Raw genomic sequence first — 18,976 nt, forward strand, 5'->3', positions numbered from 1 at the left:
TTAACCTCCTCCTTTCACACACGTGCATGCACACTCAAGTGAACACATGCACAAATGCAAACATGTACACATGCATATACCAGACAAGGGAGGTGGGGTAGAAGTGAAAGGCAAAGTCTGTAACAAATGCACAGTGAGAAAAGAATACTACTTAAGCTACCAACCCCCAAACCTAAATTAAAAGGTTCTTAGAATATGAAATCTCAGATTTCTAATAATTTACACAAAAAGGAGTTCACAGTTCCATTTGGATGGTATACTTCAAATGGATAAGTAGGTAGGTAGATAGATGATAGATAGATAGATAGATAGATAGATAGATAGATGACAGATAGATAGATGATAGATAGATAGATAGATAGATGGTAGATAGATAGATAATAGATAGATAGGTAGATAGATAGATAACTAGATAGATAGATAGATAGATAGATAGATAGATAGATAGATAGATAGAATTGTTATACACACCGGTGAAAATATAAAATTTGTATTACTTTTTGGTTACTGTTGGGCAGCATCTATATCAAAGCTGAATTTATAACAGACATTATGATTCAGTGATTCAAATTCTGGGTATAAATACTCACATATTCCATCAAAATAACTGCTAAGAGTGTATGTCTTCCAGGAGTGATAGCACATGCCTTAATCCCAGCACTTGGGAGGCAGAGGCAGGTGGATCTCCATGAGTTTGAGGCTAACCTGGTCTACATAGTGAGTTCCAGGTCAGCCAGGGCTACATAGAGAGATGCTGTCTCAAAATACAAGAACAAAAAGTATATACCAAAGCAGCACTATTCATAAACACCCTAAAAGAGCAGTCATCAGTAGAATGGGTAACTAAAGTGTAATAATGCAGGTATATCAGCATACCACATTTGGATAATGAAGTGTCCAAAAAGGTTCCTCATGGAGACAATGTCTAGCAAAAGAAGCCAAAACAAGAGAGTATGTGTGATGCATTAACATCAAGTATAGGACTTGGCAAAATTCATCTATCATGTCAGATGTTAAGTGAGTGATTCCCTTAGGACAATGGATAAAGGGATGGAGGGGTTCTGCAGCATCAGAAATGAGTTAGTTTTTTTACCGGGGTTCTCTTTACATGGTTGTTATCAGTTTTTAACACAATGGAGCTGTTCACTTGTGTGTACATGTTATACGGTTATACATTAACAAAAAGTTTAGAAATTAAATGAATAAAGGAAATGAAGTAGTGGAGTTTTCAGCTAAAGCCAAGAACTTTGAAGCAACCAGGAGCTTCAAACACTGAAGGAAGTCTTGTCTGAGGAGAGGGTGGGGTAAACTTTAGAGTATTCTAGAGAGCATGGTTCCACAAAAACTAAAAATAAACAGCCATATGTCTTGCTTTGGGGACCTCAGCTGGAGGCTCCCCTTAAGACGGCCTGTTCTTATCCTGCAGATATTTTACTACTCGACCAGCATTTTCCAGACGGCTGGGGTCAGCCAGCCTGTGTATGCCACCATAGGCGTGGGTGCCATCAACATGATCTTCACTGCTATCTCTGTAAGTCACTAGCCTGTGTATGCCACCATAGGCGTGGGTGCCATCAACATGATCTTCACTGCTATCTCTGTAAGTCACCAGCCTGACGAGCACTAGGCTCGTTCTTGGCCCAGGAGTGCAGGTGGGATGGTGGCTTATGGTTACAGTATCAGCAACTTTGTCCACGTGCATTGTGTGTGAACAGATAAGTGAACAATGGGGAAAGTCCTGTGCATGCACCAGCCACTGCTCTAAGATGAGGCTGGCTGGGATGGTGAGTCACCGGCTCTCCCACTGTGGAGGGTGCCAGCCATCCATTCATTTGGTGAATTAATAACTCACTGGCAAGACTTTCTCTCTCTGTGAGACTCTAGGCTCTGGTTCTTCTCTATTTAAACACCTCAGGGCCGGCTGACAGCTTGCCATCACAGCAACATTGGGCACATTCCCTAGCCTCTCCCTGACTGGTGGAGAAATTTCATCCTGGTATATTGGGGAAAACATTAAAAAAGCTAATAGATAACTAAGCTTGTAAACAGAATTAAACAAACTTGGCAAATTCCTATGATGTTAGATCACTGGGCAGAACTTCCAGGCAGTTCACAAGTAAATACTCCTGGTGATACATTCCAATATGTAATAAAAAATGAACTTTCATTGTCTTCCCTATTCCAACAAAAGAAAGAAGTTATTTACTTTTTTAAAGCCAAGGACTAGTTTGATATTTTGACATAATAAGAAGTCTTTGTACTTCTCAACTAATGAAATTCACTCAAAATTAAACTAAATTGACTGATTCTTACCTTGAATACAACATATTCAAAATGCTTTTGAGTTTTAATGTTGGTCGGAATACTATAGTCAGCTTATTTTGCCACTTGGTTTCTTGTTGTCTGTATACGAACTTTAACTATTACCTTGGGGTGGTCAATAAATTACAGCCTGGCTCCCCAGACCTCGTCACACAGTGCTGGACCTTGGAGAGCAAAAAGAGGGTAAACCGAACAGAATACTGTGTTTATACACTCTCCACTCCAGAGACAGCACCATCCAAGCCAAAGGCTGCTGCAATCAATAAAGGCCACCACTGGGGCACAATCCAAGGGACTCTTTGTCCTTTTTTCTCCTGAAAATGGTATTTTTTACAAAATGGACATTATTATTAAAACATGTTGCTTAAAATAGGATTTGCTATATAAAGCATCATGTTGTTAAGATTGGGTAACTCAATTTGTGAGGAAAAAAAAGAAAAGAAAAAATTGTGCAGAATTTTATTCCTTCCCTCAGTACCCAAACTCATTGAGTGGAGGAGCAGTTTAATCAATAATTATTATAAATTATAAACATAACATGCATCTTAATTGTTTTGAATATGGAGCATTTTGAGTTCATTCTTTTCTTTTACAAAGGTCTTAAACTAAATGGCTGACACACAAAGAAAATCAGTTCTAATCACTTCATTAGAACTCCACAATTATAGAAAGCATTGAAGTGTTTGACTTAGGTTTTCCATATAGTGGTAGTAGACACTTGTGATCCTAGCACTCGGGAGGCCGAGGCAGGTGGATCTCAAGTCCAAGTACAGCAAGGCTCCACGCAAGACATTGTAGTAAACCAAACCATAACAAAGCCCAACAAAGGAGATTAGTTTTGTGTCCCTGAACTTGAAAACAAATTGTGCAGAAAGAATCAGCACTCATGGATTTTTTTTTCACTCACTCAGGAGCAACATAAATCATCTAGCCCATTTTTTCTGAGTGCTTGAGAAACAGAGACATTCCCAACTACACTGTGAATGATGTCCCGACTCTATGCTTTCATCCATAGTGATGAGCTGATGGAAGGGCGCTTATGATCTTGAGAAAAGAACAAAACAGGAAAAAAGATGGGGGTACTGAGAGGCAGGATAGCTCTTGGAGCAAAGCAGTAGCTGCCCAACTCCAGCAAGGCACCAGGACCCAAGGGATGTGCAGACTCGGCAGAAATGAGGGGTGTGGTCCAGCAGATGTTCCAGTGCTGGGCCCTGCTTCTCCACTGCTCATGTGCATTTGAGGGTCACCTAGCTTCCAGGAGAGGACGCAACTCAATTTTCAACACACACTTTTTTAGCTTTTATTATCCAGTTAATATTTTTCATAGACAGAAGAAACAGATATTCCTGCAGAAATATTCCTGTTTTCTCATACCCTGATAATACTATGTCAACATCATGTATCATTCCTCTAGCTTTGAAAGAGCCAAAAATGTATGAGGGCTGGAGAGATGGCCCAGTGGTTAAAAGCACTGGGTGTTCTTCCAGAGGGCCTGAGTTCAATTCCCAGCACCCCCCACCCATCTTCTTAGCTCACAACCACCTTTAACTCCAGTTCCAGGGGATTTGATGGCCCGCTTCCGCCTACAAGCACTGTAGGAATATGATGTGCAGACATACAAGCACATAAAGCACCACATATGTAAAATGATATAATTTTTAAGAAATATATAAAAATGTTTTTCTCACTTATTTCTTAGTAAGTAAATGTAGGTACTCAGCTTGTCGTCCTTTCTAGAGTGCTCTGAAATACAGGTCTGAATGCGCCTCTGAAATAAGGGCTTTCACTGCAGGTGAAGACCAATGCTCCACAGATGTCTGTAGGCACAGAGCTCAGCATGCTATGGGTGTTGGTTTACTGTTGACTCACTTAGATTGATGAGCATGGCCAGGTTGCTCACCAAGATGGGAAATTATGGTGTGTGTGTGTGTGTGTGTGTGTGTGTGTGTGTGTGTGTGTGTGGCCAGTGTTGACAAGGTCCCAAGGGTCAGCTCTAGTCAAAAAATGTTGATCTTAGCCGGGCGGTGGTGGCGCACGCCTTTAATCCAGCATCGGAGCAGAGCAGCGATCTCTGTGAGTTCGAGCTGGCTACAATGAGTTCAGAAACACAAAGTACACAGAAAATGTTGAAAAAAAAAAAAAAAAAAAATGTTGATCTTGGCTAATAGTCAATTTACTGATTGATGCAAAGAATCATAACTCAAAGACTGAGGACAGGTCTCCTCGGTCACCATGAAGAAGCACTGTAACATCTTGCTGTGATGTCTTCTCTTTCCAAATACACAGCAGTTCACTCCCACCACAGGTATGTGTAAGCACACCAGGGAAACACAGAGCTCACTGTTTTGGTACAGTGATCAGATTCACTGTACATCCTCAGGTAAGCAGTCATAACCTGACTTCATTCAACACTGAGAAGCTGGATGAGAAAGGTTGACATCTGAACAGCTGTACTGTCTCAGATGTCTGTGGCACATGAAACCTGGTAATGATTAAATGAGCAAGTGAGAAACCGGGTCACCGTTTTCTTTTTAATAGCTCTTCTCCTTGAATCCAGGGCCTGTGCCTACGAGGCAAGGAAGCTGCCACCCCAGCCCTGATAAATGTAGATCTTTCACAGCTTCATTGTAGAGATAGTCCTGAGGTACCAGGATGTGCGGCCTCTCACTCCTGAATTCAAAGGGATGGCCCCAGAGTGTTGGGAACTTCTCAAATCAATGTGGTCAAATGAAGGCCATGTTTACCCACCACTGTCTACCGAGCCTAGCACTGTCATCACACACAAGTGTCACCTCACCTCAGTTGCACATCTGTAAAATGGGGCCACAGCAGTGTCTCCACCTCACTACATACAATAAGACAAGCTCTTTACTGGGAAAGTGTACAAGTACAGAGACAGCATTGCTTGGCACAGGATACTGAGATGATACGTTAACTTCCTAGGTACTGCTTGTGGAGAAGGCCGGGCGGAGGTCCCTGTTTCTAGCTGGAATGGTTGGGATGTTTTTCTGCGCCATCTTCATGTCCGTGGGCCTCGTGCTGCTGGTGAGTTTGCTCCCTGGCACAGGCAAACCTCTCTGGCCTCCAGGTTAGAGAGCCTTACACGTGACAGTGCTTGAGACTGACTTAGGAAATAAACGAAGAGGAGAAGTGTAAAGGAAAGGGGAACCATGCTCTTGGAGTTAGAGACTGGAGTACCAGCATGCCACTTCCTGTCCAGGGCAGCAGAATTGCTGCACGGGGGCCTGGGGCGGGGGGACCTGCCTGCGGGTACAACCGTGGGCACATCCCGAACCTCCCTCCCAGCCTAGCGTCTTCACCCTGCACTTCACAGGGAGTCAATCCTGTCTGGCCATCTTGGTAGGAAGACCTTAGGATTCTGGGGTCATCTTCATTGTCACAGGGAAAGACTAACTATGGAACAAAATTCAAAAAGCCCTAATGCGAGGGATTGGCTGGGCAGGAGCTCCAAATACGGAAGCAAGATTTGGGTTGGACTAACTTGTTTCAACCAGGGTAACTTGAACTTGATTAAAAAAAAAAAAAAAAAAAAAAAAAAAAAAAAAAAAAACACGTCAGGTTAGAGAGCTGCGCCCAGCTCTGCGCTCAGCCTGAGAGAATTCAGAAGCTGCTAACCTCAGGGAGGCTGCAGCCGATGGCCACCTGTCCCACTCACAACTTTCTCTTTGTCTCCAGGATAAGTTCTCCTGGATGAGTTACGTGAGCATGACGGCCATTTTCCTCTTCGTCAGTTTCTTTGAGATCGGACCAGGTCCAATCCCTTGGTTCATGGTTGCTGAATTTTTCAGCCAAGGACCCCGCCCCACTGCTCTGGCCCTGGCCGCCTTCAGCAACTGGTTTTGCAATTTCATTATCGCGCTCTGCTTCCAGTACATCGCGGTAAGCGCCCACACTGTGCAAGCCCAGAGGCCCGGCAGGCCGTGCAGCTGCTGACCACATCTGTTTGCTCTCCTTGCAGGATTTCTGCGGGCCTTACGTGTTCTTCCTCTTCGCTGGGGTCGTCCTGGCCTTCACCCTGTTCACATTTTTTAAAGTTCCAGAGACCAAAGGAAAGTCTTTTGAGGAAATCGCTGCAGAATTCCGGAAGAAGAGTGGTTCGGCCCCAACACCCAAAGCTGCTGTGCAAATGCAATTCCTGGGGGCTTCGGAGACGGCCTGAGGGTGATGACTGGCTAAAGCCCAGGGACAGAGAGGGGACCACGGGGTCCCTCTTAATCAACCCCCTCAAGAGTGTACGCCTACACCCAAGAGTTTTGTTTTATATCTTTTGAAGAATTTGTAGACTGATCGGAAATGCCAACAAATATTGCTAAAGAAAGTATATTTTTTTAACTTAGAGAATCTATTTTTTGACGGTAAAATGCCTAATAAAGTAAACCAACGGGGCTCTTGTTATTTTGATACTCTACAGGGAAAGTGTGTTACGATCTTATTAGCCCTGTTCGTTTTTTAAAACTGAAATTAACGTTCTTTTGATATAACATATCATTGCTTTTTAAAGCATGTGACTACTGAAGCTACAAGTGATATCTATATATTTAAACATAGTTAAATTGGAATTTTCTTAGTCATAAGTCTGACACTAAAGGACATAGCTGTGTCCGCAAGGCTCGTGTTCAAACTGACATTACTGTTATCCTTCCTCGGCCTCTCTCACTGTATTAGCGTTTGTGTTTTGCTTAAAATTATTTCCCCATATTTTTTATATAGAATAGCTGAGTATGTTAAACTATATTTGTGATGAAAAACTATTTTATAGCTACCAAAATCTTCCTATAGTAAGAGAAAACATTTTAGTTTCTTTGATGTATTTTGTAATTAACACTCGTCTTTCCTAGTTACAGAGCCTAGATTATCAGTTAATATTAGCGTCTAAACCATGTTAGTTCCTCATCACGTCAGTCTTTTGTGCTCTACTTTATTTGTTTTATTTTAATTGCCCACTAGCGTTTTTGTCTGAGGTGTTATAAGACACACTTAAACCATCAGGAGTCAGGCATTTTGTATCCAAACTAATAAATTGGATCAATCTCACAGGGAAATTTGGAGTAACAGGTTGCTCTATTTGTTTTAAAATTTTTTTAAATTAAGATTTGTCAGAAGAAGTTGATTTTTAGACCTAATTTAAAAAATCCCTCTTTAATTTCTCTGGAAGCACCAACTGGGCTCCCTGGCTCGCAACAGTAATTCATTTTCAACTTTTTCTCTGCCTTTACCATGCACAGGTCCTTTATAAACTACCCTGTTGTTGGCACTGACATCCATTGTGCCCTCACGTGTGTGGACAGATTGGAAATACCGTCCCTAACTACAGTTAGGGACACACAGGCAACCAAAATGTCTCCAAGCTGTTTTCCCTACAAAGTAGAGCAGGAGAATAACCACTCATGGATGGATGAATGATGGCTGGATGGATGGATGGACGGACAGATGTATGTTGGCGGAAAACTATTAATTTTTTTATCTGGGGGAGGGATCAAGTCAATGTTTCACGCAGCCTAGGCTGGGCTCTTGAACTCCTGCCCCTATTTCCCAAGTGCCAGGATTACAGACCTGTGCCACCAAACCCACCCAGTGAAAAGCACCTGTAAAAAAGGTGCTCCTGACACATGGAAAACCTCACTTCCTCCTGCCTGTCTCTCTTCCTTCCTCCCTCCCTCCTTCCCTCTCCCTGCCCCATCTCTCTATTTGTTTAAGAAAGGATTTGTGTAGTGATCAGTGATCTGGAACCCCTGTGTAGACCAGGCTGACCTCCAACTTGTGGTAATCCTCCTGCCTGTGCCTCTAGGGTGTGGAATTACAGGTGAGTGCCACCATGCTTGACTCTTTCTGTGTTTTGTTTGCTTATTCTTGGTCAGACTTGTTCACATACGTGCAGTCCAAACCAACAGGAAATTATTTCTTTTTTTTTAACTTTGATTTTTTTTTTTTACTCCTTTGTGGACAATTTGGGTGACTTTTTTTTTAACTTGAAATTCCAGGAGCCAACCAAAAGTAAGTTTAAGCTGTGGAGACTTTTTGCTAGGCTCTCTCTCTGTGAGGCATGGTTCTAATCCTCTACTGCATTCAGAATGCTGACAGCCTCTGGGAAGCTCATAAGTTCCAATAAGTGGTACAGGAGCTGAATATTTTACATGGATGGATGTGCTTTCTATCAAATCATGGTCCCTGCCCCATTCTCTGAGAGAATAAAGTAATAAAGTTTTTCAAAGGAATCCCAAAGATCACTTTTAAGTTATAACTACTTATTTTTATCTGACCTCAAATTCAAGATATTCCAGTCCTCAAGTTTTCTGTCTCAGAAATGAAAGTATCCTACATTGTACCCTGGCTAAGATGGGTATTCCCCATTCACACTGCACATCTCAAGACCAACAGATGCTCAAGGCCTTAGAGAAAGTGAAGCATCCTCCATAGATCCTAAATCATCTCTAAATTTCCTAATAGACAATGTAAACACATGCAAATCGTCACTACACTCTATTGTTTAGAGAATACTGCTGAGAAAAACATCCGTGCATGCTCATTGCAAACGTAATTTAAAACTCCATGTGAGGATGCAGAGCCATCACTATCAATGATCAACCCTATTCATGTGCTGAGGAAACAGAAAGTGAATAAAGCTTTAAATGATGGTGACCAATGTACCAGTTAACATAATCAAAAAAGGAAAAAAAAAAAAAAAAAAACTACTGGCCTTCAATGGTAAACCACAAAGCTGCCACTACTTACATTAATTCCCAGGAAAATTAGATGTGATTTTGAATGTTCAATTTTGAGGTATCATTTTTGTAATGCTATTTTCATACTCTACAGTCTTTACAAAGGTGATTTTTCTCTCACCTTGTCTGAAGTACAACTAGACTTCTTGGTCTGGCCACATAACTGTTGTACCTCATTATTGTCTGCTGTCTAGGCACCCACGAAAGGGTTTTGTCTAAGTTTCTATTCCCAGCCTTCCTGGGCACAATCCACTCTGTAATATGTTCTGAGCTGTAGTGAGACATTGTTCACACACTTTATGGAACTTACTGTCCAATGGAGACTTAAGAACAAGGGAATCCATGACCCATGCATGCCTTTCACTTTCCTTCAGATGCATTCACTGAAGGTACGTGATATCATCTCCTACCTCAGCACACAGACCTGAGGATCAAATATAGAACTATAGGACCTAGGATAGAAGGGTGCTCCACAATGGTACTTAGAACTGGTGTTCACAGAAATGCTGCTGAGATAAAGACTGTGACATAGAAGACAGATCCAGTTGTTCTTTTAAATAAATGGAATTTATGAGTTCAAGATAATATTTTCTTACTTCAAGGGAAAAATATCACAAGTCAATGATAAAATACCATGGAATCTAACTATAAGAGTTTTTATTTTGTTTTTAAAACATGTTTTTGTCTAAGTTATATTACATTAAGTGGTCTATATGTAATATTATTTCTTTGAATAATATTAAATACAAAATAAAATGCTGCATATTGTATTTAAATGTTATATATATATATATATACATACATACATACATACATACATGTATATGGATTACAATTGCAGGACAAAAATCAAAGCTTGTTGATAATTCCTTAAAATTGTAAAAATGTTATTTACCAGTGTGTATGCGCCAAATATGTTTTTTGTCACCTTGTTGCACAAGCAGCAGATAAACAATTGTAAGGCAATATCTGTGCATCCAGTGTCCTAAATGAAGACAGAGCATGAAGTGTGAGCTACATGTGCCCAAGGTTTCCACTGAATTCTACATTGGGATCAGCAGCAGGAGAGCCAGCCAGTCTGATCCCTCTAACGGTGTTTGTATTGATTTCTAACTTGTTATACATTTTAAAAATTATCATAAAATGAAACTGGTCTTAAGTTAGAATTTTTTTTTTTTTTGGTTTTTCGAGACAGGGTTTCTCTGTGTAGCTTTGCGCCTTTCCTGGAACTCACTTGGTAGCCCAGGCTGGCCTCGAACTCACAGAGATCCTCCTGGCTCTGCCTCCCGAGTGCTGGGATTAAAGGCGTGCGCCACCACCGCCCGGCTTAAGTTAGAAATTTACATACAACTAATATTTTTTGCCCATAAGTACATTTCTGAATGCTTGGTGCTGCCTTAGCTTATATGGAAAATACCCACGCTAATAAAAAAATTAAAAATTATATTGATTAACTGTGAATTTTTTCTCAAAGTATTTTTCCTTATTCTTATTTTAGGGATAAAAAATGAACTATTCTTTAAGCCCAAATCTTCCTCCCACCTGGCAGCCATTTTGTCTTCATTTAGGACAAAAACTGACTTAAAGGCTGGGGGTGGCAGGGGGGAAGGATGGCTCCTTTTGGTGAAACACATTAATTCAATAACTTTATCTGAACTCTTGTTACGAGCAGCGTGATGTCTGAGAGTCCTGTGAACTTCACAAAGACTGGAAACCGTGGCTCCCATCTGCAGGCAGCGGCACTCTCCTCACAGGGCTAAGGCTCACAGCCACAAGGTTCCGTATTATAAATAAGGGCAAACAGAGGAAAAGACAAGCCGAACCTTCAGACTTCTAATGTGACATCTTCAATTTCTCATCTTACGTTTAAATAAGTGACAAGGACGCAACTTTCCAGAACATGGTGTATATCGCCATTAAAGCTCCTGTTCTCAGGGCTGACAAGATGCCCCATGAGCCTGAAGATCTGAACTGTATTGCCAGAGGTCAGGTAAAGGGGAGAACCAACTAACAAAGCTGTGTTCTGACCCCACACACACCCGCACATACACACATGCTGTTTGTTTATGTGCACAATAGTTATATGTAGAAGTAAGTACTGTATCCTATTCAATGAGATTCTAACATTAGTAATTTGTTACCGTCAATGACTGAAAAACAAACAAGAAATCCATGTACATAAACACGCTTTTCTCCTGTCTCTTTTTTCATATTATGGTATCATTGAGAGGACTATGCACAAACTTTTCTCTAACAGCTGTAACTTTATTGTATTTTATTGTATTTTATCACCACTTCTCCTTAACTTCTTTTATCTCAAAATATTTTTTAATATTTTGCATATGATTACAAATAACTGCAACAAAAACATCTATAATTTTGACTTTAAAAATCTTTTGTGTCTACAAAGAAAAGTGTTAAGCTATTTTTTTCTGGATTGTGTTGGTATGTATGGTTATTACCAAATGCAGCTGTTGAAAACCCATACTCTTGACAAAATTAAACTTATCAAATCTTCTGTTGCTTTCCAAATTTATCTCAATGAGAAGTATTAGGAGTTAGGGGTGTGGCCCAGTTTTTCAGTAGCAGTTTGGCACACACAAAGCAAGCATTATAGAAAAGAAATATGAGGGAAAGGAATGAGTTTATGTATTCTTGTGATTATTTTGGACAATCTTTTATCTCCTTTTTGCTCATGTCTAGTTCTGACTTCACATCTCTTTGACTACTAGGTAAAACACGTGAACTGTATTAACTCAGGAGACTACTAGTTTCTATGAACCCAAACCTACTTTCAGGTAGTCTAGGAAACCTCCACCAGGAGGTTCCCTTCTCTGTTGTAACTCAATGTTCCATCAGTGAAGGTGGTAGATACACTGACTTAGGGTTTTTTTTCTTTTTTTGGAAACAGGGTGTCATAGAACCTACTATTGTGGAATATTATTTGAAGATGTGTTACATTCGTTTATGTTGCATTTGTTTAACTCTGTGAAGCTGTGTTACTTTGCCTGCCTAAAACACCTGATGGTCTAATAAAGAGCTGAATGGCCAATAGCAAGACAGGAGAAAGGGTAGGTGGGGCTGTCAGGCAAAAAGAATAAATAGAATGAGAAATCTAGGCTTGAGAGAAGAGGAAGAAGGAAAAAAAGAAGGAAAGGAGGATGCCAGGGGCCAGTCACCCAGCCACACAACCAGCCACGGAGTAATAAGCAAAGAAAGACAGATAGAATAAAGAAAGGTAAAAAGCCCAGAGGCAAAACATAAAAGAAGAGAAACAGAATAATTTAAGTTTAAAAAAAAAAAGCTGGCTAGAAACAAGCCAAGCTAAAGCTTGGCATTTATAAGTAAGAATAAGTCTCCATGTATTTATTTGGGAGCTGGGTGACAGGCCCCCAAAGAGAAAGAAAAAAGCCAACTACACCTCTGCCTTCCAAGTGCTGCGATTAAAGGCATGTGCCGCCGCCACCTGGCTTAGAACTAGAATTTTTAGTTATGATCAAATTATCTTCTCAGGTCCCTTAAGACATGTTTGTCAACCATTAAAAGCATGAGTCAAAACCAACCCAATTAAGCCTTGTGTGCTTTGTTAAGTCTGGATTATTAGTGGTGAAAGAAAAATATGCCAACCATCAAGAGCCAGAGATGGGGTTGATAGACGCCTCAGTGGGCAAAGTGACTGCTACACAGCCTGGTGTGCTGAGCGGGATCCCTGGGACCCATGCAAAGGTGGCAGGAAAGAACTCCTTCCACAAAGTTGTTCTCTGACCTCCGCATGCATGCTGTCACACACACACACACACACACACACACACACACACACACACACACACTTCTGTCTATCTATCTATCGATCAATCCATCTATCTATCTATCATCTATCTATCTATCTATCTATCTATCTTATACACACATACACATACACATATTCTCTGTCTTGGTACCTCTCTCTATCTCTCTCTCTCTCTCTCTCTCTCTCTCTCTCTCTCTCTCACACACACACACACACACACACACACACACACACACACACATTCTGTCTGCTTACCTAACACACATGCACATGTACACACACAATTTTTAAATATAATGAAAAGGAGACACCCATAAAAGAAAACGTAAGCTTCTCTTCACAATCTCTGCACTGATATTGAAGCAATTTTTTCCAGCTCTGCCAAGGAGACTTGCCTCATTTCACCATCATTTCAAGACCTCCCAAAGTAGTCATTAATAATTAATAGCAAAAGTAAAACATCAGAAGTACATGAATTACAACCATATGCTATAAAATTCTGGGTGAATGAGAACTGAAGACGAAGCCCCAGTCCCATTCCCCTTCCTTACCCACCCACCCCGACCTCCCCATCACACTGATCTCAAGGTTGACAGTGGCTGGGCTGGGACCATTGTCACTGGTAATCAACACTGTCAGCACTGAGTGTTCTAAGAACATCTGATGACCAGTCCAGTTCAGACTTGTTTCCCAGTGACACCAGTGATTATTTTTATCTCACAATGTTACAGGTTAACTAATTCACTAATGATTAAGACAGTTTTAAAGACTGAGCAAGCCCCACTTGTTAATGACGATTGCACTTTACTTACCATGCAAAGGACGGACGTCTGCTTCCTGCTGTCAGCTAATCACACACTCTAATTAATAGCACTTGGAGAAAGTGTCCTGTCAGCGGGAGCCCAGAGGTTGTTTTCCTAACACACTAAGATGAGCTCCATCAGGCCTCCTCTGTTTTCTCAAATAAGTTGCTGGGGCTATCCATCTTCCGATTCTTTAATTTTAAAAGTAATTTAGCTCCCAATTCAAAACTCAAAGCAGCTTTTTCATGAGCGCGTCCTCGAACTGGCCTGTGCTGTGTTGTTCCAAGCATGCAACCCCAATCTTACTTACTCACCTCCAACTCTGCCCTGCAAAAGCATATCTACCTCACCACAAGCGCTCGGGCAAGCAGAAGCCCGGCGAAGTCAGGCCAATGCTTCATGTTCGGCTGCTCACTCATTCATATGCATATGTTCAGACATATGTAATCATAGCACAGAATACACTATGCATATTTTGACATGATATATAAACTGTTACTGTATTGTCCCATTACTCTAAATCGGTAAAGAGCTGGTTTCACATCCAGGGAGACCAACCTGGGATATCTGAAGCAATCAACTATGGAATCACCTAGCACCACTTTGCTGGACTCTGAAACAGGTGGTGAGGACTTCTGAGAAAAGAGCAGTTTGGTGGAGCAGCGGCAATACCTGCCCGTGACCAGTGATGGGTCTCTTCTCCCATGCGATTGCTATCACAAAAGTATTTCCCGAAGCCTGTGTCCACCTCTGCCACCCCCACCCTGCTCATGTTCCAATAAAGAGGTACGGCAGACATAAGGAGAACCTGCCCTCACTCTCAGCTTCCTGAAGGGAGGAAATATCTAAATGAAGCAAATATAGAATGACCGAGGTGGGAAGGGGAAATAGCTGTGTGTGTTGTGGAACAAGAACTGTTACTCCGGTCTTCTGAGACGATATAAAACTTCCGTTTTAATCCAGTTAAAAGTAGATGTAAAGAAGCCTCACTGAGAAGCAAGGAAGAAAATAAAGTCATTTCCTGGTCAAAGTTAACCAAACTACATGGCCCAGACTATATATTGAGACTAAAAAAAAAAACACAATATATTGTAATGGTATCTATCCTACACTAATTCCATGGTGTCCTATCCTACACTAATTCCATGGTGTCCTATCCTACACTAATTCCATGGTGTCCTATCTACACTAATTCATGTGTCTATCCTACACTAATTCATGTTCCTATCCTACACTATTCATTTCTTTCCTATTTGTGTCTATCCTACACTAATTCCATGGTGTCCTATCCTACACTACATTCCATGGTGTCCTATCCTACACTAATTCCATGGTGTCCTATCCTACACTACATTCCATGATGTCCTATCCTACACTAATTCCATGGTGTCCTATCCTACACTACATTCCATGGTGTCCTATCCTACACTACATTCCATGGTGTCCTATCCTACACTAATTCCATGGTGTCCTATCCTACACTACATTCCATGTGTCCTATCCTACACTAATTCCATGGTGTCCTATCCTACACTAATTCCATGGTGTCCTATCCTACACTACATTCCATGGTGTCCTATCCTACACTAATTCCATGGTGTCCTATCCTACACTACATTCCATGGTGTCCTATCCTACACTAATTCCATGGTGTCCTATCCTACACTACTACATTTCCATGGTGTCCTATCCTACACTACATTCCATGGTGTCCTATCCTACACTAATTCCATGGTGTCCTATCCTACACTAATTCCATGGTGTCCTATCCTACACTACATTCCATGATGTCCTATCCTACACTAATTCCATGGTGTCCTATCCTACACTACATTCCATGGTGTCCTATCCTACACTAATTCCATGGTGTCCTATCCTACACTAATTCCATGGTGTCCTATCCTACACTAATTCCATGGTGTCCTATCCTACACTAATTCCATGGTGTCCTATCCTACACTAATTCCATGGTGTCCTATCCTACACTAATTCCATGGTGTCCTATCCTACACTAATTCCATGGTGTCCTATCCTACACTAATTCCATGGTGTCCTATCCTACACTAATTCCATGGTGTCCTATCCTACACTAATTCCATGGTGTCCTATCCTACACTAATTCCATGGTGTCCTATCCTACACTAATTCCATGGTGTCCTATCCTACACTAATTCCATGGTGTCCTATCCTACACTAATTCCATGGTGTCCTATCCTACACTAATTCCATGATGTCCTATCCTACACTACATTCCATGGTGTCCTATCCTACACTAATTCCATGGTGTCCTATCCTACACTAATTCCATGGTGTCCTATCCTACACTAATTCCATGGTGTTCCTATCCTACACTACATTCCATGGTGTTCTATCCTACACTAATTCCATGGTGTCCTATCCTACACTAATTCCATGGTGTCCTATCCTACACTACATTCCATGGTGTCCTATCCTACACTAATTCCATGGTGTCCTATCCTACACTACATTCCATGGTGTCCTATCCTACACTACATTCCATGGTGTCCTATCCTACACTAATTCCATGGTGTCCTATCCTACACCAATTCCATGATGTCCTATCCTACACTACATTCCATGGTGTCCTATCCTACACTACATTCCATGGTGTCCTATCCTACACTACATTCCATGGTGTCCTATCCTACACTACATTCCATGGTGTCTTATACTACACTACTTCCAATTTCCCAGTGTAAATTTCTACATAGTTCCTAGGTATTATATTAGTTTGACTCTAAAAATAATTTAATTTAAACAATATCTCCTAGGAATAAATAAACTATAGTTATATAACACAGGTTGCATCTTGGGTGTGAAAAGTATCATGCAAGAAAGAGACCTGTGCCCAGGCCAGCCCTTCCCTGTTACCACCAGCACTAAGAGTTCAGCCAATCCACTCCCCGGATACACTATTGACCTCTATTGATCATCCCTCACTTCCAGCAAGTCGCCTCACAAGCAGTCATTATTTTCTGGCTTCTAAGGGCCCCATGAATTGTAAATCAATTCAAAACTGATCAAAACACGTCAACTTCTACATAAAAATCTATTCCAGAGCATAGTGGTTCTCCATTAGTCCAAAATGTCCCTAGGAAACCCACAGTGGCAGTCTTGCTCAGTAGCAAGCACATTTATTTCACTTTAGCCCTGGAAATGAGCTTAACAAAAGGTCACACAGTTCCTTCTGTCTTATTTTCAATGTATGTCAAGTGCAGGATAATATTTTGAAGAATGTTTAATAGAAGGCTATTTGTGAGTGTGTGTGTGTGTGTGTGTGTGTGTGTGTGTGTGTGTGTGTGTGTTAGTGGGAGCAGAGTTTATCCTGAGAATTACAGGGATGTTCACTTCTCTGTAGGATTCAGCACAAGTTAATGTGCACGTGTTCTCATGCCAATCTGTAGCCTGAAATTTGGCTTCTTGCCACTCTATGGAAAAGCAAAGTTGAATGTGCTGTTGATGTTCATGTGCTTTCCTAGTGCATTCCAGAGTCCAGAGTCCACTTGCTGTCCAGATAAGACCTGAAATCTATCAGTGTGGATTTTACCCAGGCGATTCTGCAACTAAGTGTCTGGTTATTTTGTCTTGTGAAATCACTGGATCTCGCAAAGAATTTTTTTGGAACAGTGAAACTAGCTACTCTGTACCACACTCTACTGGTAGATAGTACATCTGTGATGTAAGCACCTTCAGATGAGCACAATTATTGTCCCAGTAAGACAGTTGTAGCCCAAGCATCCTTTCCTTTTCTCTTGCTATCTAGCCCAGCAAATACTTGTCCCATTTCCTTGTAAGGAACTGTAAGGAACTTACAGAATTGTAAGTACAATTCTGAAGCCAGAGGACGAAGTTTGATGACATGCTCGCAGCTCTGGGAACTTAGATGCTCTCCCAGCCTTGGGTTTCTCAGCTGTAAACAAACTGCTGAAAGGAAAGAATAGACATGTTGGTAAACATCTGCTCATTTATTGCAGCTTCCCTTTCCAAAAAGGAGGGAGTCACTGGTTGTGAACACAAATGATTCTGGCTACCGCAGAGTAGCCAGAACTCCAGAACTGTAAGAAATTATAGATGAATTGTTAATAAAATGACAATTTTTAAAAAAAAACTGTATCAATGCAAACAATCCATATTTTATAATTGAGTGGAGAAAATAAACATATTATAATGTGAAAAGTTATTTTTGAGTTCCACCTACCCAAAAATAGTACCCACAAGTCAGAACCTCAAGTAATGCTCTAATTCCTTCCTTCTTCACCTCTGCAGAGGCAGAAATAACTCAAAAAGACACCAGAAATCAGAACAGACACTTCACAAAGGAAGAATTACAAATGGCGAGCCAGCACGTTGAAGGAAAGGTCTAGATGATAGACATCTTCGGCATGAGGACAACCTTGGGTGCCGATCTCTTCCATCAGATTCAGTGGGTAAAGGTGCATGTCACTAAGCCTCCCAACCGAGTCAATCCCCAGAACTCCCATGATGAACAGGTAACCAACGGCTAACAGTTGTCCTCTGACCTCCACACATGACTGCCTTGTGTCTCAGGAGGAGCGGGATTAATGAAAAGCAGTAACGAGAATTCATGAGGATGAGTATTGTAACCCTAGCACTAGAGAAGAGAAGAAACTATTCCTACTGAAATCGGGAGCTGACAGAGAAGGAAATCTTCAGGAAGTTACTCCACAGCTGTGTGAATCACAGTAGCGTCCGGGACAGGGAATTCCGTTGTTAGACCTTGTGAGACTCTGATAGAAGCCTGGGAATAAGACGCATCCGAAGGGATCCAGAGAAATAGAGAAACTGCATCCCTGCAATTCTTCAAGTTACACGACAATAATAAGGCAAGCAAGAGTGGAGAGCTGCAAAATTAAAGGCTCCCATCGCAGTCTGCTCCAGATGTTTCCCAAAAGTGATCGGCATCAGCGGGGCTTGCCGGTTCAGCTCTATTTGAGAAGCGCTAGCACCCCCTGGTGTCAACATCCCAGAACAACCCCAACAGTCCCAAAGGTTTTTCTCATTCTTTTCAAAGTTTCAAAGATGCATAAAAATGTGAAAGAGTGCTGCAATAAACACTTTTTTATCTTCAACCATGCCTATCAGCTATTTTTCCATATTCCTTCTGATATGTGTGCATATATGCTAAACATTTGCAAATAGACTACAGACATTAAAATGGAGTGCATACTAATTATGGGGTAATCAATCACTTTCTAATTAGGTTTAAGTCGGGCTCAGAAGGAGGAAATGCATGTCTGGTCATTTTAACTCTGACAAAGAGTTAAGATGGCAGGGAG

The 18,976-nt window shown here is 41.2% G+C and overlaps 1 protein-coding gene across 1 annotated transcript in view; it reads left to right on the forward strand.

Annotated features, from left to right (window-relative positions):
- The window catches only part of Slc2a2 (solute carrier family 2 member 2), a 36,862-nt gene extending 25,279 nt beyond the window's left edge, over window positions 1–11,583 (forward strand). The window contains exons 8-12 of the mRNA XM_028875814.2: window positions 1,427–1,531; window positions 5,266–5,367; window positions 6,019–6,222; window positions 6,302–10,160; window positions 10,738–11,583. Coding sequence (XP_028731647.1) covers window positions 1,427–1,531; window positions 5,266–5,367; window positions 6,019–6,222; window positions 6,302–6,502 — 612 coding nt within the window. The 3' untranslated portion in view covers window positions 6,503–10,160; window positions 10,738–11,583. The remainder of the gene's footprint in view (window positions 1–1,426; window positions 1,532–5,265; window positions 5,368–6,018; window positions 6,223–6,301; window positions 10,161–10,737) is intronic.
- Window positions 11,584–18,976: the final 7,393 nt, after the last annotated feature.

Source organism: Peromyscus leucopus, chromosome 6 (assembly GCF_004664715.2).
Source record: "Peromyscus leucopus breed LL Stock chromosome 6, UCI_PerLeu_2.1, whole genome shotgun sequence".
Classification (NCBI taxonomy): domain Eukaryota; kingdom Metazoa; phylum Chordata; class Mammalia; order Rodentia; family Cricetidae; genus Peromyscus; species Peromyscus leucopus.